Source organism: Rattus rattus, chromosome 5, assembly GCF_011064425.1.
Source record: "Rattus rattus isolate New Zealand chromosome 5, Rrattus_CSIRO_v1, whole genome shotgun sequence".
Taxonomy (NCBI): Eukaryota; Metazoa; Chordata; class Mammalia; order Rodentia; family Muridae; genus Rattus; species Rattus rattus.
The window spans coordinates 30,017,479-30,044,357 of record NC_046158.1 but is presented as its reverse complement, the minus strand read 5'-3'; the positions used below and the strand labels follow the sequence as shown (position 1 = coordinate 30,044,357).

The 26,879-nt window shown below is 40.8% G+C and overlaps 1 protein-coding gene across 1 annotated transcript in view; it reads left to right on the top strand.

The window, feature by feature from the left end:
- Neb (nebulin) overlaps positions 1–26,879 on the top strand; it is a 188,264-nt gene that overhangs the window by 67,116 nt on the left and 94,269 nt on the right. The window contains exons 51-69 of the mRNA XM_032903283.1: positions 1,612–1,923; positions 2,120–2,323; positions 6,330–6,434; positions 7,587–7,694; positions 8,012–8,323; positions 8,678–8,881; positions 9,115–9,219; positions 9,306–9,413; positions 10,726–11,037; positions 11,324–11,527; positions 11,976–12,080; positions 15,014–15,121; positions 17,327–17,638; positions 19,411–19,614; positions 19,913–20,017; positions 21,413–21,520; positions 22,616–22,927; positions 23,351–23,554; positions 24,362–24,466. Coding sequence (XP_032759174.1) covers positions 1,612–1,923; positions 2,120–2,323; positions 6,330–6,434; positions 7,587–7,694; positions 8,012–8,323; positions 8,678–8,881; positions 9,115–9,219; positions 9,306–9,413; positions 10,726–11,037; positions 11,324–11,527; positions 11,976–12,080; positions 15,014–15,121; positions 17,327–17,638; positions 19,411–19,614; positions 19,913–20,017; positions 21,413–21,520; positions 22,616–22,927; positions 23,351–23,554; positions 24,362–24,466 — 3,537 coding nt within the window. The remainder of the gene's footprint in view (positions 1–1,611; positions 1,924–2,119; positions 2,324–6,329; positions 6,435–7,586; positions 7,695–8,011; positions 8,324–8,677; positions 8,882–9,114; positions 9,220–9,305; positions 9,414–10,725; positions 11,038–11,323; positions 11,528–11,975; positions 12,081–15,013; positions 15,122–17,326; positions 17,639–19,410; positions 19,615–19,912; positions 20,018–21,412; positions 21,521–22,615; positions 22,928–23,350; positions 23,555–24,361; positions 24,467–26,879) is intronic.

The window sequence follows — 26,879 nt, the reverse complement described above, 5'->3', positions numbered from 1 at the left end:
TAGAGAGGTTGTTCCGTTCAATCTCTTGTCCGACATTCTGCCTGTCTTCATACGTGGTGTGGAGAGAGGAGGCTGTGCTAGGATCAGCAGATACTCACAAGCAGAAGACTTCCATTATCCAGCGGCAGAACAGGAGTCTTCTCCATGGGGTTGTGCCCAGCTATTGTCAGACTTCTTTCCATTTGTATGTGGTATTTTACAATTTGCTTTAAGTCTATATTCTGGAATATTACAACATAGCTTATTTTTTTCTTTTACTTGACATTTCTTGAAACACTCCCATTTCCTTGTTCTCTTTTGGTTTTGGTTTTGTAACTACAATAACCTTCTATTAGCAGTTCATCCTATTTGTGATTTTTGTTTGTTTGTTTCATCACCTTAAATTGGAGCATCAAATTTTAGTGTTTTGTTTCTACAGGAGCTCAGGCTACTTTAAAGCTTCTGGTGTGTGCTTACCTGGGCTCCCTACAGAATTCATGGCTCTACTATTTATAAGCAATTTTTGCCAGGATGTCTAAGTCAAGGACTGTGTTAGGTATCTTTTGTTTCACTGTGACCAAAACACCTCAGAAAGACCAGACAAGAGTAATATTTTTATTCACAGTTCCCAAGGCTTCATCCATTCTGGCAAGAAGGCATACTGAGTACCTCAGTTTACATCACCACAAGCCAGAAAGATGAAGATAGGAAAGCTGACTCTCATCTGTCTCTCTCCCTCTCCGTTTTCATTCAGGCCAGGCTCCAGGTTCATGGGACTCTATGACCCACATGTAGAGTGGGTCTTTTTCCATCTGGAACTACCTTTACTTAAACACCGAGAGGTGTGCCTTCAGTCTTTTAGATGATTCTATATCCAATCACGTTGGCAGTGCAGATTATAACTTCCTCAATGGTATAGTCACCGTAAAGTGTTTAAACGTATCTGAGGGAGCCGAGCCTGTTATTGAGAGTCCTACTAGATGCTTCGTGCCCGACATTAAGGAACTACCACTGCACTCCTTAGCAATGTTGTTGTCATTTGGTAGTAATGTAATTTCCCCAACTAGAGCTAAGGACTGGATTTGACTTCGGTTATCTTAAATCTGTGTAGTTTACTTCCACCTACTTGACAGGATGGTGAGCTCTTGTGGAACTTTGTCTCTAAATAACATATCAACATATTCCTGTCTGTGTAAGGTATAGATTCCCATGTAGACATATGATATAATCGTGCAAAAATTCCCAAGTCCACATTTTTGCCTGTTCACCACGTCATACATCTTCATAATTTTTTCCTCAGCCGTTCAGCTCCTATTTTTCTCATAAGCATGGAACGAGCATTTGAATCAATGTTATCCTGAAGGCAGACAACAATGTCTGGCACTTCTTCCTGCCTTTACATAGTGCCAATTTCTCACAATAATCTCCCTTGGTACTCGGCTGCACTGCGTTCCTTGGATAGAGTTAATTAAGCATAGCTTACTGCAGGAAGACAACACTTCCTGTTAGGTTAGCTCAAAAATCGTTTTTCATATCCGCTCTGGGGGAGGAAGTATAGCAACAAAGCAGGTTGAGTTTAATTCAGTTTTTGTTTATGTTGTTTAAAAAAAAAAGACTCTTTCCTGATTTCAGTTTAAATATAAACAAGGCTACCGGAAACAACTGGGACACCATATTGGATTCCTGAGCGTGCAAGATGACCCAAAGCTTGTGCTATCGATGAATGTAGCCAAAATGCAAAGTGAAAGAGAGTACAAGAAAGACTTTGAGAAGTGGAAGACCAAATACACCAGCCCTGTGGACATGCTGGGTGTGGTGTTGGCCAAGAAGTGCCAGGCCTTGGTCAGTGATGTGGACTACAAGAACTACCTACACCAGTGGACGTGCTTGCCTGACCAGAATGATGTCATCCAAGCTAAAAAGGTCTATGAGCTGCAAAGCGAGGTCAGTGTCCATCAAATTTGATAACTTAAAAATTATTCCACATATTAATAGCCATTTATGTGAGGAGAAAAAAAACAGAGATTAGAAAAAAGGAATTATTACTGACTGCCTCAAACATACCTATCTATAACTAGCATCTCTTAATCACAGTGAAGGGGAAGATGGTGTTTTGATGACTTGTTTTGTCCTTTCCTAGAATATGTATAAGTCTGATCTAGAGTGGCTGAGAGGCATAGGATGGAGTCCCCTGGGTTCTTTGGAAGCAGAAAAGAACAAGCGGGCTTCAGAAATCATCAGTGAGAAGAAATACCGCCAACCTCCAGACAGAAATAAGTTCACCAGCATCCCTGACGCCATGGACATAGTTCTGGCTAAAACAAATGCTAAAAACAGGAGCGATGTGAGTATTTCCTTAGTAACGTGCAGAATTGGCCATAGTGCTTGCTACCTGGCAGTGAGGAGCACTTGCTTAGTGAGTAGGGCGGCAGCAGCTCACCTCATTTAGCATGGCATTATCTCTTATACTGGGCTGATCTGCTTGAATTGTCAGCCACTTTACACTTCACAATTAAGAACAGTTTATTTTCAATCTTGCTTCATCCAAGTTTCCTTACTTATCTAGAGTGTAATAAAAATTGTTGAATTTTTTTTTCTTTGAAACTTAAATACATTAAGAGTATAGGTATTTTTTGGTTTTGACAGAGCACGAAAAATATAAAGAAACAAGTTTGGGGTGTTGTTGTTTTGTTTTTTAACCACAGAGACACATCTTTCTTAAAAGGTATATTCTCTAAAGATATTTATTTGTGTAGCATGTATGACGTTCAATTCTCAGTACCACACACTATACATTTATAGTCTCTCTCTCTCTCTCTCTCTCTCTCTCTCTCTCTCTCTCTCTCTCTCTCTCTCTCACACACACACACACACACACACACACACACAAATTGATCTTAATGCATTTAATCCATTTGAATCAAGATCATGCAATAATTGCATAGCATCTATTCTGCCTTTAATGTTCCTGCCCAGCATGGATACCAGTGCTTAGCATAGAACAGGTGCTTTAAAAGTACTGACTGGATGAGATAAACAAGCGTGGACCATTTCTGTACAAAGAAGAAGCAGACCCTGTGGCTTCTCAGGCTAAGCTTCAGCATTGCAGGACGCTGAGCTAAGTGTGGTGGGACTGTGGACCATGCAAGGAAGGTTAAAGAGGTACAGATGTTAACGGTGTAGGCCTTGAGAGACTCTTTGTGCACTGTGCTCCATGTGCCTTCCATTTTCAAGGCATACGTTAGTTTTTACCCGATACATAAGGCTGTATACAACGGAGCGGTAGCTCTTCTCCCCATAAGGAGACACTCACAGACAACAGTATTGTTTTCTGAAAGCTCTAGGAGAGGCAAGCCTGCTGGTCTCTTTCTGCCTCAACCTCCAGTTCTTCTTTTTGTCTTTGCGATATGCTTTGAATCCAAAGGGTAGAAGAACAAGAAGTCATATTTCAGGGATTGTTTTGGTTTTGTTTTTTGTCCCCACCCCAACCCTTGAACATCGCTTTTTTCTTTCTTAGAATTTTAATTAGGAGGGGACTCCGGATGGAAAAGATAAGCAAGGGAAAGACTAGGCCAGAGAGCCGACCAGTGCATGCCCTGGCAATCCTGTCGGGGCTCTGCACACCCAGGCAGAAACCAGATCAGCTAGGATGGTCTTCTTTTGAATATACTGATCTAAGTAACATTAGCATTCATTGTGCATTCTGTAGGATGGAGGAAGCATATTATATTGAGGAAATTTCTCTACTGGGAGACTTGCACCTTGGAAGAAATCTGACAGTATCTAGAAAGCTTTTCCCTTTGCTTGTTCTAACTTGGAGGTGGTGTGCTACTGGCCTCTAGTGGATAGAAAGCAGGCATGGCTACTAAAAATCCCCCATGACACAAGACTGTGTCCTACAATGATTATGAGGCCAAAAAACACTGGCATTCCTCCCAGAAAGATTGGTGAAGAACTTAAGCAAACATATATTAATATTAATGGACCTTGTTTTAGTTTTGTCCTGAAGGCCTAATTAACTTCTCTGGCCCATTTGCATGATAGAATGCATATTCACACAGAAGTACAAAATCTAAGGAATTAATGAATCTTAAAAGGTTTATATACTGGAGGACTGGTGAGATGGATCAATGGATAAAGGCACCTGCTACCAAGTCCCAGCACTGGCATGTCATACCTGGAATCCACAATGGTGAACAAGAAGCTGCTCTCGCCTCCATGATCAAGCCATGTCACCTGAACCCTACACACACACATACATACACACATACATAATGCACACACACACACATACACAATGCACACACACACATACACCCACATACACATACACCCACATACACACACACATACATACACACATACACCTACATACACACATACATAATACACACACACACACATACACACATACACACACATACACACACATACTTACACACATACACCTACATACATACATACATAATGCACACGCACATACATACACATACACATACACCCACATACACATACACCCACATACACACCCACATACACATACACATACACCCACATACACACACACATACATACACACATACCCCTACATACACACATACATAATACACACACACATATACCCACATACACACACACACACACACACACATACACACATACACATACATACACACACATACACACACACACACACACATACACACACATACACCCACACACACACCCATACACACACACACACACACACACACACACACACACACACACACACATACACACACACACACATACACACACACACATACACACACACACACACACACACACACACACACACACACACACACACACACACACACACACACACACACACACACACATACATACACACACATACATACACATACACACACTCACACACACACATACATACACACACACATACATAATGCATACACACACATACACCCACACACATGCACGCATGCACACACATGCATGCATGCACGCATGCACACACACACATACACCCACACACACACACACACATACACACATATGTAATGCATACACACACACACATACACCCCCATACACATACACACATACATAAAAATACACATATACACCTATACCCACATATACATACATACACACACACTAAATAAATGTTAAGAAATAGAAACTTATTCAGTTTTACTACTAATACCTTTTGTAGTAAAAGAAAAATTTTTCCCTTGGTTGACAATGCAATCAGAGGCCACACACATTGCATTTATTCTGTCTGGATGAGTTCCTCACTACCTCTCTGTCTTCTGAGTCTTTAATGTTTGTGACGGGTGCAGCGTCTCTTTCACCTTAGGTTTTCCAGGGTGTCCTCGTAGTGATTCAGATCATGTCTTTGCATGAGGATGCTACACACTGTGTCCTGCTCAGAACTCATGACAGGAGAGCCCAGGACTTCAAGTCCTGTTTCTGATCATTTGAACTTTTATCACTTGCTTAAAGTGCCAGATTCCTCTACTGTTGAGTTAACCATTTTATCCCTTGGAGAAAAATTTTAAGACTGAGTCTCACTATGTATTTCTGGGTGAGCTGGAACTCACTATGCATATGTAGACCAGGTTGCCCTTAACCCCACAGAGATGACTGCCTCTGCCTCTCAAGTGCTGGTATTAAAGAGGTGCACTGCACATTTGGCAACAAATCACTACATAGACCAGGAGTGGGGTTCAAAATCTGTAATTGACTTCTTGTTGATAAATTTGATACTATATAAATATCCTATTTTCAAACTTTCACTTTTAGTAAATTACCAAGACATTTTAATTTGGATTCCCATGGTCTTCTGTTGAAGATAAACATGAAAATGGTTTTAGCACATCTAAAAGATTTTGATTTTAAACTGTCCTTTGGGGAAATCCCAGAACTCCATCAGTTTACTTATTCTCCAAAATAATTGTATAACCTTAAATAGTAAACCAAGATTCCCTAATTCCTAGGCATAATTTGAATAGGTCATCTTTTGATAAGACAGTTGAACACTAAGGGGGATTTTGATGGCCAAAAAAAATGGAAAATGCTTGATAGTATCAACAAAGTTTATATTTCATGTATTGAATTCCATAGACAGTAGTATCTGTAACTTCAAACAGGTGATCCATAATCTATACTTGAAAGGCAGTTGTATTTCAGCTAAGAAAATCGTGTCTATTTTCTTCTTATATTGTCATCTTGTTATCGATTGTAATGTTCAATGTACACGAACTTACTAATTCCATCTGAAGCCAACAGTTATCACCTGAGCTTGACAACGCCACTGAAAACATTACTGTTTCTCATTTTAGAGACTTTACAGAGAAGCGTGGGACAAGGACAAGACTCAGATCCACATCATGCCTGACACTCCTGACATCATTCTGGCTAAGGCAAACTTAATCAACACAAGTGATGTGAGTTTACAAGTTCAGTGCGCCTTTCCCGAAAGCTCAGCTAATCACCTCTAAGTCAGTGAGATTGTTTAAAAAAATCTTTTGAATTCCAACTTATTTTAATTAGCAGACGAGTGACTCCAATTCCCTACTTGGTGGGAACATTGTACATGCAATGTTGGCACTCCCTGTCTCAAGCAGGATTAGAGCGCAGATCTCTCTACAGTTACATTTCCTTATTACATGTACTATCATAATGAAGTGTTTTCAGCATTCTCACTCTTCCCTGTGTGGGAAGAATCAACTTTCACTGGAGCTGTATTGCTTACAATGTTTTGTGCTTCGCAAATAGATTCTAGATAAGGTTTTGAACAAGTACCATTGGAGGAAATTTTCGTTTTCACCAGATTACTTTGCTCACAAGTGTTAATCCTTCAAATGTATGGATATAGAAATTTAAATATTCAAACATAAATTCAGAGCCCTAATAGAGTGGTTTTAATGTGAAAGAATATGTGGAATAATAGTACAAAGACTAAAATATGGACAGCAGTCTAACATCGGTAGGCAATGGACTCCTGGGCAAAAATATAATTTGACTATATTATTAATTATTCAGATATGTCACAATCTGAATGAGTAAATTATAAACATAAGGTTTAAAATTCAATAAAATATTTTTTTTAATTATGAGGGACCATCATCCTGCCAGAGGACAGTCTTCCTTTCAATGGCCCCGTGGGATGAGGTAGATACTGCCTCATGATGCACTAGCTACAAAGGAGGGATAGCCATTCACTATTTTTTTTTAATAAGAGGAATTCATAAGAGGAATAAGACTGAGAGGCTTTCTCTGTAGCAACCTCTAATGGAACACAACATCATCTGGAAAATACCACCAAAATGATCATTTTTGTCTGTTAACTTCTGTTGCATTTTCTAAAGGACTTGGGAATTTTGTGTATTTGGTCACCAGAGGGGTTTAAAATAAACAACAGGATCGTTAGCAATTCATAGACATACTATCCAATTACATTGGAGTGCTCTAGAGTACAGGGACGATTTTCATCAACTCTTGAAGTATGCAGTGTGTCGGCTTCCTTATTCTGCTTATCCGCCATATCGTTTATGGAGAATGGTTTTCCCAAAGTGATTGTCTTCATCTCTCAACAGAAACTCTACAAAATGGGTTATGAGGAACTGAAGAAAAAAGGTTATGATCTTCCTGTCGATGCCATTCCCATCAAAGCAGCTAAAGCATCCCGGGAAATTGCCAGTGAAGTAAGATATTATGCCCTGTAGATAGTGGTTCGATTGCAATGGGCGGTATTTTAAAATGAACAAAAATCACCTAAGGGATCACAGATTAAAACAGAGTGATGATCCCAGACATACAGTGTAGGGTAAAAATAAGACCAAAAGTCAATTTGTTTGTTTGTCTGTGACTGAATTTAGCCTTTAATCTTGCCTATCACAAAACAGAAATCTGTAGGTCTCCTGGCTTAGCAAGATATTTAGAATTAATAAGTTTTGAAAATTGCTACAAAAGGTGGCAACAAAAGTTTTTAAGGGAATGACATATTCTTTCGTTCCTTTAGTACAAATACAAAGAAGGCTTCCGAAAGCAACTGGGCCACCACATTGGTGCTCGGAACATCAAAGATGACCCCAAGATGATGTGGTCCATGCACGTGGCCAAGATCCAGAGTGACAGGGAGTACAAGAAGGACTTTGAGAAGTGGAAGACCAAGTTCAGCAGCCCAGTGGACATGCTGGGGGTGGTGCTGGCCAAGAAGTGCCAGACCTTGGTCAGTGATGCTGACTACAGGAACTACCTACACCAGTGGACCTGCTTGCCCGACCAGAATGACGTCATCCACGCTCGGCAGGCCTATGATCTCCAGAGCGATGTGAGTCTAAGGTTTTCCTTTGCTCAACGAAATAGTCTGTCTCCTTTCCTCAAATAGTGAGTTTTATACAGTGATGCCTAGTAATCCAAGAAGCATTAGTCTGCAAAGAAAGACTCTATGGTGCAATGTTCTGGATAGCTGATCTAGGCAATGAAAATTGAGCCATTCTCCACACAAGTCTCTCACTTTGCAAAACATGCTTCTAATCTGAATATTTCATTAAGATTTCTGACATCATTCAGGAAGTCAAATGTTAAATATTATAAACATGTCTGTATTGTGTAAGAGCACATACATCCCTGTCTCCTTGTGGACATATACTTACATTTGTGACGTGTCACTTTGGGATTTCAGAATTTGTACAAGGCTGATCTTCAGTGGCTTAAAGGCATTGGCTGGATTACTTCTGGTTCTCTCGAGGATGAGAAAAACAAACGAGCCACTCAGATCCTGAGCGACCATGTCTACCGTCAGCATCCGGATAAATTCAAGTTTTCCAGTCTTATGGACTCCATGCCAATGGTGCTGGCAAAAAATAATGCTATAACCATGAACCACGTAAGTCCTTTCTTTCCCTGGGGAAGGTATTAAATGTTTCTGACAGGAGTGGGCGCGACACTGTTCCCGTAGAAAGAAAAATCCCATTCAATTCCTCTCGATAGCGTTAAGGTGTCTCTAAAGGAAATGTTTCCTAGTGACAGCATCATTGAAACCTGAGCACATCTTGACGTGAACCCACAGAATGTGGTTTCAAAGCATTCATTATTGACCTGTCTCCTTGTTGCTCTTAGCACCTCTATACAGAAGCTTGGAATAAAGATAAAACCACTGTCCACATTATGCCGGATACCCCTGAAGTTATGTTGGCTAAACAGAACAAAGTAAATTACAGCGAGGTAAGCAATGCATTTGCAATGCGTGATATGGTTCCCTTATATTATACTTTGTAAATGGAACTTACAGTGACTTATGTCTCTTGCAGAAATTATATAAACTTGGCCTGGAAGAAGCCAAGAGGAAAGGCTATGACATGCGGCTTGATGCCATTCCTATCAAGTCAGCCAAGGCCTCCAGAGACATCGCCAGTGACGTAAGTACACTGGGGAGATGAGGTGAGCCTTGGCGTTGGCTCCAGGGTCACCTGTCTCTCTTTGATGTATAATGGGTCAAGCTATGACATTAAAATTGTTGATAGTCATTGATCATGTCAGGAAGTAGCTTCAAATAATGAAACCAAACTTGTGACTTCAAGCTAGCCATTAGCCATAGAAACGAACCTATTTGTGTGCCCACTGCACGCTGAACCAACATGCGGCATGCTTAACGAGAGTTGGGATCAGCTTGTTACTTTCCCACAGGATATATTCTTACAATCATACATTTTTGTAGTTCTTCAAAACTTAATTCATGCCATATGAACTCATGAACCTGAGCCAACACAAAGTCCAGCCATCCACATGGGCCATGTGTATGTCACAGCCTCCGGTGCCTGGCTGAAGATCTGTGTTTTCTTTATCAGATTATACTGGGTTACACATGGCCATTTGTTTTGTTTTGTTTTTCAAGGCAAAGTTTCTTAGTAATAGCCCATGGCTGTCCTGGAACTTGCTTTGTAGACCAGGCTGGCTTTGAACTCTCAGAAATCTGTCTGCCTCTGCCTCCCAAGGGTTGGGATTAAAATCTTGAGCCCCTATACCACACATGGCCATTTTTTTTTTTGGTTCTTTTTTTCGGAGCTGGGGACCGAACCCAGGGCCTTGTGCTTCCTAGGCAAGCGCTCTACCACTGAGCTAAATCCCCAACCCCGCACATGACCATTTTTAAGGAAGCACACGCATGTGCTTTGGTCATCTTCCCATACCCTGTACCATCCCCCTTTTCAGTCTTTGTTTTCTTTAAAAAAAATTAGTTTGCTCACATTGCTGAAATATTTTTATCCAGGTTTTGGTCCTTGAGTCAAAAATACATTGTTATTTTGTTTTCAAAATATAGGAAATGGTCATCACATTTCAAAACAAATGATGAGCATAGAAGAGTTTAGTATTAATATATAACCATATAATGACACGCCTACTATAATTATCATGCATGGTCATAAGGAATTCTAATGACATAAAAATGCTTATATAATAATTACAAAAAGCAGGCAAAAACCATCAACTTATGACTCATATTCTAATTATATTCATTCATACAAAATACCACAAAGAGCTCTGTGCAGTAAAATAATATATTTGCTTTCCTTTTCTTTTTAGTGTTTTGCTTATTTTCTTCAAGATATAAAATGTATACTATATATTCCAAGGAAATAATTACGTTTAATGAACAGGATAATTCTGTCCTCATGAATACATTTTTCTAAAGGTCAAAGCAGATGACTAGCAGTCTTTTTCTTCTTGTAGTTCAAGTACAAGGAAGGCTACCGTAAGCAGCTGGGCCACCACATCGGTGCCCGCGCTATACATGATGACCCCAAGATGATGTGGTCCATGCACGTGGCCAAGATCCAGAGTGACAGGGAGTACAAGAAGGACTTTGAGAAGTGGAAGACCAAGTTCAGCAGCCCAGTGGACATGCTGGGGGTGGTGCTGGCCAAGAAGTGCCAGACATTGGTCAGTGATGTGGACTATAAGAACTACCTACACCAATGGACCTGCTTGCCCGATCAGAATGATGTCATTCATGCTCGGCAGGCCTATGATCTCCAGAGCGATGTGAGTGCTGAAGGTCATAAAGGTGGGATCAGTGAGTTTATTCCACAGCAGAAGGGTTGAATAGATGGCTCAATGCTCACCCATGCCTTCAAGTGTGTAGGGATAGCGTGCATGCTGTCCTTTTATATGCTAATCCTTAGCATTCATCCAAAGTGAAGTAGTGCTTGAACCGGCTACCTACTAGCTTTTATTTTTAAGAGTCTTCTAATTTGATTTTATGTCCATTGGCTAAAATTGCATTTCCAGCATGGAGATAAATATTTATGGACAATTTGTGTGTCGACAGAACATGTACAAGTCTGATCTCCAGTGGCTGAGAGGCATCGGCTGGGTGCCCATTGGCTCTCTGGATGTGGAAAAATGCAAACGGGCCACGGAAATCTTGAGTGACAAAATCTACCGTCAGCCCCCGGACAAGTTCAAGTTTACCAGTGTGACTGATTCTCTGGAGCAAGTGTTGGCCAAGAACAATGCCATTACTATGAACAAGGTGAGAGATCAGAGTTCAAGGAAGCCATGTGGGGCTGCTGAAGCTGAATCCAAGAAACAGGAAGCAGGTGGAGAAAAGAGTTTTACACACTAAGACATCTATATCTATCTTTCATCATTTATTTCTCTAATCTGTTATCGGCCTAGTATGTTATTCATATTTTACTATTGATTTCGGTTATTATTTCTTGGTTTTGATGAAGTAGCATATTTTGTGGAAAAATGATCACTGCACTAAAATACTTATTCTCACTATCCTTTTAATTTGTATGTGTTTTTAGACAATCAGAATATATATTACGAATATGCATTCCACTATGAACTAATCAGTTGATGCCATGTATATAATATATACATGTCTCCTTTGTTTATACATTTTCCATGGTCTTAAAATGCCTATTGATTAGACACTGGTGTTTTTCCTGATGAATGTATGTCTTCTTTGATAGCGTTTGTACACGGAAGCCTGGGACAAAGACAAGACCCAGATCCACATCATGCCAGATACACCAGAAATCATGTTGGCGAGAATGAATAAAGTCAACTACAGCGAGGTGGGAGTAGATGCCAATACTTAAAACTCTGTGCCGGTTTTCCCTTCAGTTGATCATCCCATGGTTAGAAAGATGGACGGCAGCTTTGTAAAGAATCACCTTTTCTTATTTCATGAGAAAAGCAACATTAGCATTTCTCAGTCACCATCATAAGCGCTACACTTTATGATGGGTTACAATTTAGGATAATTTCTTTTGCATTCATTATAAAAATTAATGATTTCAGTGATAATCATAAGATGAAGTATATTTTCTTTTATTTAACTTTTTTCTTTTTTAAAAAGCATTTTATGTGTATGCATGTTTGTCTGTGCACCATGTTCATGACTGGTGCTCACAGAAGCCTGAAGAGGGTGTTTGAGGCCCTGGAACTGATGTTAAGGATGGCTACTGATGGTTGTGAGCCACCATGTAGGTGGTGGGAATCAAACCCGACCCAGGTATTTTGGAAAGGCTGTCAGTGCTCTTAACCACTAAGCCAACTCTCTAGCCTGGTTGTTCTCAACCCTTGGGTTGCAACCCTTTTGAGGGCCGAATGTCCATTTCACAGAGCTTGCCTAAGGCCATCTGCATATCAGATATTTATATAATGATTTATAGCAAAACTACAGTTAAGAAATAACAACTATTATTTATGGTTAATGGTCACTACAACCAGAGGAACTGCATTAAGAGGTCAGAGCATTAGGAAGGTTGAGAACAACTGCTCTACCCCCCTCTTTATTAACCCTTGAAATTAAAAACAGACTATGTATGTGTCTCCCCTCAGTGCTTAGTGCAGAGCTTCATAAATGTATTTCCCATGTCTAGAATATTGCTTTTAAATTGTGTTGTAGTGATAAAGCTTATGACTTCTAAAGTATAAGAATGAATTCATGATATAAAAACCCCACAACCATCAAACAATACGTTGAGAGACTATGAAGGAAACTCTGCCAGGATTATATGTGAATGAGCCTGTTTCTTTTTGTGGCTTGTGAGCATAGATCATGTGTCCTCATTTTAGAACTCGTGTCTGAGGTAGGGAGAGATCGGGCCCTCTCCAGGAGAGAAACCGCACTCAAGATTGTGCCACCTTGGCTTAAGAATTCCCAGTGACAAAGAGCTTATTTCATAAGTCAACCTATTTGTTCTGGAAATTTCCATTAAAAAAATGTTTCTCTTGGATTTCTCTCTTCGAACATCCCAAAGTCCTCTGAAACTGGCAGTACCGATCTGTACACAGAGATCCTGATAACCCAGTGTCTTTCCCCTGTGGGCCCCAACCCCAGTTTTCTTTGCAATCTTCATATCCCTACATTCCTAGACATTTCTTCAGTTGGTCAGATGTGACTCCAAGCTGAACAAAATACTATGAGTGGGTTATGCTCAGGACTGAACACACAAACTGTTAGTGTTCAACTTTTGGACCCGTGGCCAGCATTTCTGCACCCTACTGGAGCACTGGCTGCTATGTCAACGCTGGTGGTGTGCATGATATTGAATCCTCTTAGACTCTGAGACCTTCCACAGGGGCTACAGTTCAGCTCGGTGTCTGCTAGGCTGAGTACGCACATTTGTAATTTATATCTGTCTCAAAGATTGTGATTCTTCTCTGTGTAATCCCTTCCTGTTAGCTTGAGGCTACAGGTTTAAGCCTGTGGAGATCTTGTGAATCTAAGATTCTGACAGAGGCGTGTTATCTTTTATTCTCTAGCTTTGTGCCACCAGCAAGCCGAGCGCCAGTTCTCTGATAGCGCCGATCAATAGACTATTAACCTTATGCACAATGTAACTCAGAGACTTTAGACAGAATCACGGGTCTAAAGTCATTTTATTTGGGAAAGACAGACTGTAGCTGTAGTGATTGCGTAACTAGCTCTCTACGGTCACCCAAACTGAAAATATCAAGTCCTCAAGAAATTCTGGGATGTTTGAACCTGTACGGCTGGAAACTTCCAGAGACACCACAGTAGGGCAACAATGCTGGTGAAGCATAGTGAAGGGATCCCTTGCCTGAGTGCTAGCCCACACAGTCTCCTTTCTGCCGTTCTCTTTACACAAATTCAATTTTTTTTCTGTTTTCATTTTAGCTAAGATGGGAAAACGCAGTGTAAAATTAATTGTCCTCCCCTCTCTGAGATTTTTTTTTTAGAAGTAAGGGACAAAGTCCGCTCAGTACTGGAGAGACTGAATTCAGCGCCTCCGATGCTAGCAAGCACCTTACCGTAGAGCTCTAGCCCGCTCCCTAGTGCCATTTCTTTCCTACAGGTGTTCTGCCCCAACTCCATCAGACACTCCCCCCTCGTCATTCCTTCACGCCCTCCGTCTTCCTCCAACTACCAGCTTAGTCTTCGGAAGCCTAGTTTATCATTCAAGGTAGAACCCAAGGGCAGCCTTCTGCAGGGACTTCCCTTACTCTCAGATCACATTGAATAAACTCCTTCCTGGACCACTGCTGTCTCTGTGGTTGAACTCTGTGGTTAAATAGCCTCTTGTGGTTTGGCTTCGCAGCAGTTGGTCCCTTAAGTTACCAGGCTCTCATCACTTCTCCCAGAATGTCGAGGGCTGAGGGAGTCCCCATCTTCATCCCTACCATGTACACAGCATACATAGTCACAGGCACAAAGCCAGGCTGAATAGTGTAAACTACATTCTTTAAACAGCAGTTCATCTACATGTTTCCGCCTTAAGTTTTAGCTTAATTTCTCTGGAAAATTTTTCCATGTATATCTGTTTATTTAATTCATTGTAAAAGTTTAGAATAATCTGATGTAATAATCTTCATGGGTATTTTATTTGTTGTTAAAGAAGACGTGGAACTCAGAAATGACATTATAGTGGGCACTATACAAAGAGTTCTATGAATTGTTTAAACCCTCTATTAGTTTTTTAGATGTGAACATCAACAGCTAACCAATTGCTTTCTTTTGTGGGGGATGACCCAAATTTAGAGTCTGTATAAACTGGCCAATGAAGAAGCGAAGAAGAAAGGCTATGACTTGCGAAGCGATGCCATCCCCATAGTGGCGGCCAAGGCCTCCAGAGACATCGCGAGTGACGTAAGCTATTAGTTCTCTTCCTATCTGTGAGCAGCATGGTGTAGCATCTTCACTGCATTAAAGCTTTACAAAGTACTTTCCATAGGCCGTGCCTGGTGGTATATGCTGGTAAAGCATTTAGGAGGCAGGGGCAAGGAGTCTGCCTCTTGTTTGAGGTCAGCCTCCACTGTTCAGTGAGTACTGGACCGACTGCAGCTTTATCCAGGGTGTCTTAGTTAGTTAACATTTCTATTCCTTTGACAAAAACACCATGACCAAAAAGCAAGTTGGGGATGGAAAGGTTTATTCAGCTTACACTTCCATATCATCATCAAAGGAAGTCAGGACAGGAGCTCAAACAGGGTAGGAACTTAGAGGCAGGAGCTGATGCAGAAGCATGGAGGGATGTTGCTTACTGACTTGTTCCTCATGGCTTGCTCAGCCTGCTTCCTTATGGAACTCAGGATCACCAGCCCAAAGGATGGCCTCACTCACAATGGTCTGAGCCCTCCTTAAAAGATCACTAATTAAGACAATGCCCTACATCTAGGTCTTATGGAGACAGCCTCTCAACTCAGGTCTCCTTCGCTCAGATAACTCCAGCGTGTGTTGAGTAGACCTAAAACTAGCCAGGCCACAATGTGGCTTACACACACACACACACACACACACACACACACACACACACACACACACAAATTACCTCCTTTGTATGAAAATTTTCAGAAGCCTGGTTTTGGATGGGATGGGAGAGTTGCTATTTCTGAAAAGGATTTGTGTGCTTTCAGAGGAAAAAAAATCAGTTCCCAGGAACAGAGTGTGAGAGAAGGCTAGAGCAGAGCAGCAGGCTTGGATAGTTATGTAAGAGTGACCATAGGCTCACAAGAGAAACTGCAGTGAAACCCACAGCCTACATTCTGTTGGGGATCTGGGTCCAGCTTTATGTGGTGTTTTAATGCATAGTATTTAAAAATGCATATAACATTTGATGTTACAACTCACCCGTGTGGGATTGTGAAGAGAAAGTATTTACCAGTATGAGATGGCGGCTCCTAGCCCAGGCTTACACCTTCCATGTAGTCCCAGGTTATGCAGTGTAGCACACTCTTTCCCTGCCCTATCCCATGGTAAGACCATTCTTCTTTCCTGGTGCCTCCCAGATTCTTGAGGAATGGATACCTGCTATAAATACCAAGGGTTGCTGTTCACAAATATAGTGGTAGACTATTTTTTAATACCAGAAGTGTATATCAGCCCCCTCCTTGCCTCAGTAGAAGGATGTGTGCCAACAGTAATAGATAATTAAATAATTTTAAGAACGCTACTAAGATCGCTCTATGTATTATCTTCATAATCTACTAAGGTGGTAGATGCTTCCTTATCTCCACTTTATGAATTATTCAAACAGCTTTATTGAAATCAGCCTTAATAGCTGGTGACATTTAAACTAGACAAACTCATGCCTTCCCACTATGCCAGTCCTCTTCAGTTATCTTTAAAATTGGAAGCCTATACTAGAGAGCGTATTCTAGGCTTGGGTTCCCCAGTGGAGTCACTGAACTTATAATAATAATAATAATAATAATAATAATAATACCACCACTATTGACCCATGAGGACACAGAATACAATGGCTTTAAGAGCACACTTAACCAGATGGGTTGCTATAGCAATTTTACCAAATAACCAGTCTTTATGATGATGATAGAAATTGGCTAATAATATCAAATATGGGAATCTGATGTGGAATATCTCCTTTGTTGCATGAGCTAGCTTCTTTAAGCTACTTCCTGGCTTAATAAACACACAGTGTTCCCACGTACATTCCTTTCCAGCCAGTGTGTAAGATCCCATTCTTCAGTGTGTAAGATCCCATTCTTCAGTGTGTAAGATCCCATTCTTCAGTGTGTAAGATCCCATTCTTCAGGATCCCCCTGTTTAAGTGTCCTCATTCTGACTCCTATGAGTTCCCCAGTGTGTGTGTTTCCTGCTTTTGGGACTATGTCTTAGTGCCAGACCATAGGTTGCTTGAGGTAACCTATGTATGTTGTATGAAATCTACTTCACCAAATCTACTTCTTTAAGACTAAAGGCCAAGATGCTGGCTGGAGTTGGTGTTCATCAGAAAAGTTCAGTTAAACGATAATGAAAGTAATAGGATTTTGTACGAGTCTTTTACATCGAAGTGTTTATAATAGAAGCCTGATTTATGAATTTTCACTTTAGTACAAATACAAAGATGGCTACCGTAAGCAACTGGGTCACCACATCGGTGCCCGCAACATCGAAGATGACCCCAAGATGATGTGGTCCATGCACGTGGCCAAGATCCAGAGTGACAGGGAGTACAAGAAGGACTTTGAGAAGTGGAAGACCAAGTTCAGCAGCCCAGTGGACATGCTGGGGGTGGTGCTGGCCAAGAAGTGCCAGACCTTGGTCAGCGATGTGGACTATAAGAACTATCTACACCAATGGACGTGCTTGCCTGACCAGAATGATGTCATGCACGCTCGGCAGGCCTATGATCTCCAGAGTGACGTGAGTATGATATTTATAAAAGAGCCTCCAAGCAATATGAAAAGGTCAGCCCTTACACACCACCCATGGGCCTATTCAAGCTAAAATTTTTTGGTTGGTAAATGGCATCCTTATAAGGAAATACCGTTTCCTAACTACATTTGATTCTGTAAAGACAGAACTCTAACTAAATAAAATGTGAATCAAGAGTCCTCGAAAGGAAAACATTTTCTTACATTCTTCAGGAAGTTAGCTTTTTCGTAAAAGCGAATTTTTAGTTTCAAAAATGACTCTGGAAGGCTGGCAATGTAACTCAGTGGTAAAATGTTTGTCTAGTGTGTATAAGGCCTGGATCTAATCCCCTGTAACACACACACACACACACACACACACACACACACACACACACACACACACACACACACTGTAGAATTTGCTGTTGGTTTCCTCGGCAGTTCTCGTCAAGGAACTGCTAACGCCAGTGCAGCGCTCAGTCCGCCCCCAGAAGATGACGGACGAAGCTGCTGCTTTTGCAAAGCTGTTGGATGGTTTTGCTGACATTTGCTCCATTTGTGTAGGGTGTCAGCTGCTAATGACTAACCCGAGTGCCATCTCGGATCTGGGTGTGAGAAGCACATTTCTAACACCGGGTGTTTAATAAACATGTGAAGCAATCACCACGCATTAGAGAGCTTTGGAGAATGAGATAAATCCACAATAATCACACGTTAATGACTGAGCTCTTCAACCACCTGCTCTGTGCTTTGTGGGTTTTCCAGAAGGGGAGTTAACAAGGGTTAGCCGCATACAGTAGCAACAGTGATAGGCTGCTGGCCGCTGGCCACTGGCTGCTAAGTGCCAGTTCTGGATTGCTTTCCTCCCGCCGTGGCTGGTCTCGGTGCTACAGGATGTATTCACTGCAGACACAGCAGTACTGTGCTAGCCAGCCTTGCTGTGTCTCCTTAAGCATGATGAGCAGGCCACACAGGGCAGTACCAGAGGCTTTGTCTGTGAAATTCCCATTTATCTTTCTTTGCGAGATGAATGACTCTGCAAACCTATCCTATGCCTCCTACCCTGAGAATGGGGTGGGAAAGTGAAGGAGACCCTAGCCCAGTAATGTGCAGTATTTTTTGTCCCCAGTCCTGGGTTGTATGGCAGCTGTCCACATTCTGGGAACCTCAAGGGTTCCTTATTATTGTATGCCCCTTGTTACGTTAAGTCAACTCATTTTTTTATGAAGATAACTTGAGATATAAGAAAAAGTGTACTGAAGGCAAAAATTCAGTACAACACAACACCCCAAAAATCCCTGCACTTGGGGTTTTCCAAACCACATTGCTTCACATCCCAGTTTTCATTAAAAAATATATTAATAACATTTTTACGTGTCATTATTCTTAGAAAGTAAAAGTTTTGATAGCTACAGAATATTCCACGTGGATAAGGCCATACATGGATTTCTGGGCAGGTTGTTGTGGGCCATGCATGATTCTTCTCATTCCGGGTTGGTGGGCATTCTGTCCTCTGCTCGTTATTTATGAACGCCATTAGCATGACCCACAGACATTAGTGGGATCATTCCTTTCCTTACAGTTAAGTACTTGGCATACTTTTACTGTGAATAGGAAAGCATTTCTGCTCATCTGCCTGCTTCGTGAAGCTTGCTCTCTGTGAAAACAACAGAATGCCACTTTCTTACTGATGCCCTTTGCGTCTTTACCATAAATGCACTTGGCACCACTCTTTGCCCTCGATGACGAAGGGCCTGCGGCCTCTTTTCCTCTTCCCAGAATGTGTACAAGTCAGATCTCCAGTGGCTGAGAGGCATCGGCTGGGTCCCCATCGGATCTCTGGATGTGGTCAAGTGCAAGAGAGCCGCAGAGATCCTGAGTGACAACGTCTACCGCCAGCCTCCTAATAAGTTCAAGTTCACCAGTGTGACTGACTCTCTGGAGCAGGTGCTGGCCAAGAGCAATGCCCTCAATATGAACAAGGTGAGGACAACACCTCAGACTCCCCAAGCACCTTTCCACCTGAGTGGCTAGTGGGTCCAAAGTCCCACAATGGGACAGGATCATATTTAACTTTTAAATTGTTCTTGACATCTAATAAGTCTCATTCTTTCCTGCTTGAGTCTGGGTAACAAGCAGTAAGACCCAGACCTCTAGATAATGCCTAATATTCAAGTCCAGCTTATTTTTCCTAATTGCATCAACAATCCCATTTTAATTTGACTTTCTGGAGTGCCTATCTTAAATGGTTTTATTTCAATGTCTTACCTTATTTTAATAGCGATTATACACAGAGGCCTGGGACAAAGACAAGATTCAAATTCACGTGATGCCTGATACACCAGAGATTGTGCTGGCAAGGCAGAACAGGATCAACTACAGCGAGGTAGGGGCTGCGAAAGCCGTGGGGAGATTCTCATACAGGGTGGTGGGAGATGTGGGCACTTGATAACGTTGTCCTTTCATGTGAACATTGGCCCACCCCCTTCCATTTCTGGGTCGGATGCTACATTTCATGAGATCTGCAAGCAAACTGAACTCTGGCCTCTTAGGTGTTGAAGTCATTCCTAAAGCGAACCAATAGAATAAGGAGTAATTTTTGGTACTTCTGAAGGGTCACCTTGCCAGATAAAACAGTGGCTCATTATTTACCCCAATAAATAATATTCATTTGCCTGGAATTCAAGGTGACCTGGTGTTAAGTATATTAATGTGCTATATTTTAACTGGCTAAGTCTCATAGTGCTAGCAAGGAGTCTTTATTAATGCACATCTTTTCCCCACATTGGTCTTGAATTAAAATGAAGGAGCAGGAACTATAGTCAAAATATCACTTAAAAACCTGCTAAAATTAAATCAAACAACACAGTGTATGTGAGAGTTAAACAAACTTGCTTTAACCAACAATCAGAGTCGAGTTTCTCTGCTTAGGTACAGGCTATGCCAGAGGAGGCAGTCTGTCCTTCCTTGTCTTCAGAGATGCTGCCCTTCTGAGAGGGCAGGAGACTGGTTACTAAAAGAGAGGTGGAAATGTACCTGTATTCCCAGCGGGAAGACAGATAACTGTACCATCTGGGGCCGAGAGAAAAGCAAGGCATAGAAAGATCAGAGGTAAAGGAGCTGAGGCTCTTTTGAGGAAGGACACTCCAGGAACAATGCCAGTGGCTGGTTTATTCACAGAAAGTGCAATTTTATAGACATGTTTTACTAATAGAGCCAGAATCTAATCTTAGAGTTGTGATTATTGTCCACTATGCCTGAAGTTCTGTCTTAATTTTTTACTCATTTTAAACACCATTAAGGATATTACCTGCTATAACAAAAGTTTAAATATAGAAGACATAAGTAAAAGCATATGTCATTTGAGAGAAAGGAATAATATTGAACATACTGCTCCCTGTTTTTACTTAGCAGCACGTATGGGTTATATTTTATCAATCTATATTACTAAATTATATGAATCTATACTGATAGTCTTTAATCATTAATCTACACGTGCTATATAAACTTATAATAATGACATATCTAATAAATTCTATCCATTTGAATACCCATTACTATGTCTCATCTATTTTACCTGCCCCTACCTCCCAAGTGCTGAGATGACAGACATACTCCACCCACACAGCTAAATACTTTTCGAAGAATAATCTAGAATTCATTTGCTTTTCCCTATCACCAGAGCTTAGATTGTATCCAGTTCTACCCTTTACAAATCATGTGGCGGAAGTCACTTGATACTCTTCATAACGTTGCCCTTGGCCCTTTTCTCTCTCCGTAGAGCCTGTATAAACTGGCCAATGAAGAAGCAAAGAAGAAAGGCTATGACCTGCGTGTCGATGCCATCCCCATCGTGGCGGCCAAGGCCTCCAGAGATATTGCCAGTGACGTGAGTAGTGACAGATGGGTATTATGTGGATGGATGGGTTGGGGAAGCAGGCTCAGTATCACAGTGACAAGATACATTCAGGTGCCAGTTATTATAAATCACACAAATACTTCTTATTTTAAAGAAAAACTCATTTTTATTTCCAAAAGGTTAATATCCAGGTTTAAGATTAAGTCATAATCCACAGTACTTCATATTTGTAATTATGCAAACTGCTTCTTTATATTTGATCATGTAGCCTTTATAGGCATAGAACATCCTAGAAGGTAATTTCGTATCCACTGTCCAACAGATAAAGACCTGGTAGGGGACAGGAAACTCTACCTTTCCCCAAACTTGCTCTGTAGTATTGCCAACTCTCCCTCTGGAAATTATCTGAAATGTACTCGTCAAATTATTTAATCAAATAGAAAGACAAAGATGAACAAGGTAAACAATGATAAGCTTGAATATTCACTCCTTCCATCTCTGAAAAAGGAAAAGCTAGAACGTAGGCTACATTAATTTTTTGATATTTCATGGTGCTTTTGCCAGAGAACACCAGGGTAGCTGTTCCCCCTACCACTAAAATGCTAAACTACTCATGTAATTTTCCCACTTGTGGAAGCCTCATCTGAGCCATATTTGGCCCAGGACATGCAACATGGAGGTCCAATCTTACCCATTTCAAGGGACTCACTGAATGTCATGAGAGCTAGACTAGGGATGGCAGTGAGAGGGTTTGTGGGAAAAGAAATAGAATCTACCAACTAAAGAACAGTATTATTGAAATCACAAGTAAAATTCATGGTTAGTGGTTTTATTGGCTAAAGATGAAGAGAAGGTAGTATATAATTCTGATTTATCTTTTTGAAAAATGTCTCTGCCTTTATGTCCAGAGACTTGGTATATGCAAGACATAGGATAATTTAGCTTGGCCTGAATTCTCACTAGAGTGTTGCTGTGCTTTTAATCCACAGTTTAGAATAGAGATAGGAAATTATCCAGATAACTTTTCTCAGTAAGAACTGGCAATTTAAAAATAACAAGATTTTAAAGTAATGAAACGCTTAACCCATTCCATTGACTTAAAAAAAATGACCATTTTTATTTCAGTACAAATACAAAGATGGCTACCGTAAGCAGCTGGGTCACCACATCGGTGCCCGCAACATCGAAGATGACCCCAAGATGATGTGGTCCATGCACGTGGCCAAGATCCAGAGTGACAGGGAGTACAAGAAGGACTTTGAGAAGTGGAAGACCAAGTACAGCAGCCCAGTGGATATGCTGGGGGTGGTGCTGGCCAAGAAGTGCCAGACCTTGGTCAGTGATGTGGACTACAGGAACTACCTACACCAGTGGACGTGCTTGCCTGACCAGAATGACGTCATCCACGCTCGGCAGGCCTATGATCTCCAGAGCGATGTGAGTGCTGAGATCTATAGGAGTCATGCTTATGGTAGTAATTCATAATAACATTTATGATTAGGTAGAACCCTCAGAGAGCTGGTGTGTCTTATTTCTGCCCCTCAATTTTCAAATATTCTTTGCTTATTTTTTTAAAGGAGAGCATTTGGCCACAAGATGGAATTCTACCATTATATGTTAAAGACATTTCCACAGCTTACTTTCCTGAAGTTTCCAGTCCTTATTCTTCATTCTGAGATCAAGCGTTGCAATGTGTTCAGTAGCACTTGTTTTTGTGTTAGTTCTCACTAGATTGTAGAGCATTTATAATCTTTTAGTGAACGAGGGGAAATGACTGGGTTCCCACTGGGTCTCTGGATGTATCAAGGGTAAGACCAACACGGATTCTTAATCATAACATCTCTTTTTTCCTCTTCCCAGAATGTGTACAAGTCAGATCTCCAGTGGCTAAGAGGCATCGGCTGGGTCCCCATTGGGTCTCTGGATGTGGTCAAGTGCAAGAGAGCCGCAGAGATCCTGAGTGACAACGTCTACCGCCAGCCTCCAAACAAGTTCAAGTTCACCAGTGTGACTGACTCTCTGGAGCAGGTGCTGGCCAAGAACAATGCCCTCAACATGAACAAGGTGAGGACCCAGATTAGGGAAAAATAAAGCAGGGTTGAATGAATATCCATGGTCTATAAGTTATTATTTTTTACTTTATCCAGTTAAATGTTATCCAATGTACAATGATTTGGTTGAGTTCTATATATCTGTATGTAAGAATTTCAAATACAGACTGGATAATTTCTGCTTTTCTGTCTATTTTTGAAATGGATAGCATTCCTAATAGGATTCCTTTGGACTGGAACAATAGTTTAGTACTGAAGAGTACCTGTTGCTCATGCTGAGAAGTCAAGCCAGTGCCCAGAACCCATGCCAGGCAGCTAATAACTGCCTGTGAGAACAGCTTCAGTCGATCTCATGTCTCTGGCCTTCATGGGCACTCACACTCATGTGCATATGCCCACACACAGACCTACATGCGTGTACATGATTAAAAGTTTAAAAGCATATTAAAATCAAAAGTCTGTTTGGGACACAACAAGTTTTAAGTCTATTAGAGTAGTATATTGTGTAATATATTGTTTGCTATTAAATCTTCTTTAAACTCATGAAAAGAGTTTTAATACAGCCATAGTAAGCATGTAGATATTTAAATATGCTGGGGAAATACTTGATTTATGTTATATATCATTTTATATATATTATGTTTATAATAGTATAAAGTCAAAGGGATTAAAAAGAGTGTAAACAAAATACACTCTTTTGTATTTTGTTTGTACAGTAGACAAACAGGCTGGCTTTCAATTTCCTGATGATTTCTTCCTTAAAACTCATATTTAAAACAATGGTATTTGTCTGATCCATTTACTGTTTTATCTTTCACAGCGCTTGTACACAGAAGCCTGGGACAAAGACAAGACCCAGATCCACATTATGCCTGATACACCTGAAATTATGTTGGCCAGACAAAATAAAATAAACTACAGTGAGGTAAGACCAACCATCTCTTTGATTTCCCTCATCTGGCCACATTGATTTTTGCTGTAGGAATGTCAGACTTGTATGCATCACAGTCATGGTGTGGTCCGCTGTACTTAGTTTGGTTTTTATACTCAATTTCTTACTTTAGAAAGACAAATGCAAAAACGTCAGTCTTTAGAGTCAACACATAATAAGGCAAGCAAATGAACTGAGTTCAGACCCCAAGAAACCATTTAACCAAAGATATAGTAGTATCTTCATTCCAGAACTAACGAAAGATGGAGGGTGGATACAAGGGAATTCTTGAAAATTCCCTGGCCAGCTAGCCAGGCCGACACACAAGATCCTGTCTTAAAGAGGATAGAAAGTGAAGATCGACTGTATGCAAGTGCACTGTGGCGTATCTGCCTGGACACACACACACACACACACACACACACATAACACACACACACTCACACACACACACATACACTCATACACACACATAATACACACACATTCACACACACACACTCTCACACACACACACACTCACACACACACACACACACATACACATATACACACACACACACACACACACACACACACACACACACACACACAACACACATACACACACACACACAACACACACACACAACACACATACACACACACACACACACACACACACACACACACACATCCATACACACACACACACACACACACACACACACACACACACACACACACACACACACACACACACACACACACACACACAGATCCAGAAAGATTGTGTTCTCCATCAAGTTAAAACTCCTTTTGAAATGTAGTCTGCATGTTTGTTCTCTTCAGTTACCACACCCATTAAATCTCTATCTAGAAACTTTTCTGTGGTGACAAAATGAGGACACAGGATGGGAACTAGGGCCAAACAGCTGATGAGTAAATTTTAATTTCTTTTGTTTACCTTCAAGTCACCATGAAAATTATATGTATTTAATATGTTTGGAATAACAAAGTCTATTAACAAGATCCAAATGAGAATTTTTTTAATCATTCTTTTCAAAATTTCCTGAGGGTGATGAAACAAATCTTTCTAGTCATTGAAGCTTCTTAGATACATTAGAATCTAGGAGGAGAATAATTATCCTTGCAGTACTGAATTACTGTTGCATAAACAGTACCTCCCTTGCTTTCTCTTCTCCGAGTGAAGAATGTATCTGATTGATCCAGGCACACTAGTTCATTACATTTTTTACGCTTTCTACATTCTTCATTTTTAAGGGACATTTTTCTTTTATTTAACAGTGACATTTTAAGCTTTCCCTCTCAAAACTTGATCAAGTTTATATTTGATCTGTATTAATCACCCCTATTCGTAATTAAGAGAGTCCTAAAGAAAGGCCATGCTTCCTACATCCTCTAGCAAAGACAAGTCAATGACACAGGGTATTTTTCTTCCTGGAACATCACAGGACAGACTCAAGAACAAACTCATCATAAATATCCAACTGGCCCTGCTCAGCCACATTATAGTGGGTTTCTCCGCTGGACCTAGCCTCACTGAGCCTAAGGCACAAGGAGCTGACTTCTGTCCTAGATTGTGATGAGGCTCCTGCTTACGTGAGGAGAAATGAAGTGGATGTCCCCTTTAGAATAGTAATAATATACTGGGATAGGTTTTTAATTCTAAAATTTCCAATTTGGTTTACTTCCTTTAAAATTTCGAGATGTTCCCAGCAAGGGTGGCTCATGCCTTTAATCCCAGCTTCCTGCCAATTTGGGAGGTAGAAGTAAACCTTTAGTCCCAGTACTCGGAAGGCTGAGTCAAGCAGATCTCTGAGTCTGAGGCCAGCCTGCTCCACAGAGTGAGTTCCAGAACAGCTAGAACCACACAGAGAAGAAGCTTTGTCTCAAAACAACAACAACAACAACAACAAAACAAAAACAAACAAACAAACAAACAAAAACAAAAATAAATAAAGTGTCAGGATTAATTCCCCAGCCGCTGTTTATGAAGATGGGGTTTCAGAATGGCTCACTTGAATGACTGAAAGCTGCCGGGGACCTCCATCCCACTGTTCACTCTGTGAGCAAACACACAGCAAACACCTGTCAACCTGTATCCTCATGTATCTATTCAAGTTCTATGTATCCTCATGTATCTATTCAAGTTCCATGTATCCTCATGTATCTATTCAAGTTCCATGTATCCTCATGTATCTATTCAAGTTCCATGTATCCATGTATCTATTCAAGTTCCACGTATCCTCATGTATCTACTCTAGTCCCTGTGCTTGTGTAACTTCCCAAAACAAGATCTGAAATGCAGCCTTGGAGATAAATAAGGAAAACTGCTGCCTGCCTTTGAAATGTTGGAAAATTAAGGAAATCTGACTTGAGGTGATGAGACAGATCCAAAACATCT